Source organism: Rhea americana, unplaced genomic scaffold, assembly GCF_003343005.1.
Source record: "Rhea americana isolate MKP2758 unplaced genomic scaffold, rheAme1 scaffold_31, whole genome shotgun sequence".
NCBI classification, from domain to species: domain Eukaryota; kingdom Metazoa; phylum Chordata; class Aves; order Rheiformes; family Rheidae; genus Rhea; species Rhea americana.
Window position 1 is genome coordinate 6,377,690 of NW_028186435.1, and position 618 is coordinate 6,378,307.

The 618-nt window shown below is 72.7% G+C and overlaps 1 protein-coding gene across 1 annotated transcript in view; it reads left to right on the top strand.

Moving 5' to 3' along the window:
- The first annotated feature begins 260 nt into the window (after positions 1–260).
- MYLIP (myosin regulatory light chain interacting protein) overlaps positions 261–618 on the top strand; it is an 18,410-nt gene continuing 18,052 nt past the window's right edge. Inside the window, exon 1 of the mRNA XM_085310059.1 lies at positions 261–539. Coding sequence (XP_085166185.1) covers positions 453–539 — 87 coding nt within the window. The 5' untranslated portion in view covers positions 261–452. The remainder of the gene's footprint in view (positions 540–618) is intronic.

The window sequence follows — 618 nt, forward strand, 5'->3', positions numbered from 1 at the left end:
AGCCGCCCCCCGCCCCGCAGCCCGGTTTGCCAGCAGGGCGCGCCACGGAGCAACGTCAGCACCCACATTCCCCCCTCCCCCCATCCCGCCTCGGCTGCGGCCGTTTTCAAGTGACCGCGGCTTTGATTGGTGGGAGCTGCGGCCCGCAGAGATGAGTGACGCGTCCTGATTGGCCCGCAGGTGCCGGTCGGCCGGGGGAGGGGGAAACGGAGGCTATATAGGGCGGGAGCCGGCCCCGCGGAGCTCAGGCACTAGGGGACAGGAGTGCTGGGGTGTTGCGCTGCCGTTGTGCGGGCGTGGGCGGGAGGCGTAGGCAGCCGAGGCAGCGGCGGCTGCCGGGGACGCGTGCGTACCTCAGCCTGTAACGGCAGCTGCGCATCGCAGGCGGCGGCAGCAGCAGCAGCAGCCGCTCCGGGTGTCCGCGGTAGCGGCGGCGCTGGCTGGCCCCAGCCATGCTGTGCTATGTGACCAGGCCGGACGCGGTGGTGATGGAGGTGGAGGTAGAGGCGAAAGCCAACGGCGAAGACTGCCTCAACCAGGTGAGGGGCCGCGCCGCCCTCTCCGCGCCGCTGCCGCCGCCTTTCTCGCTGCCTGCCAGGGGCGCGAGCTCGGCGGGGG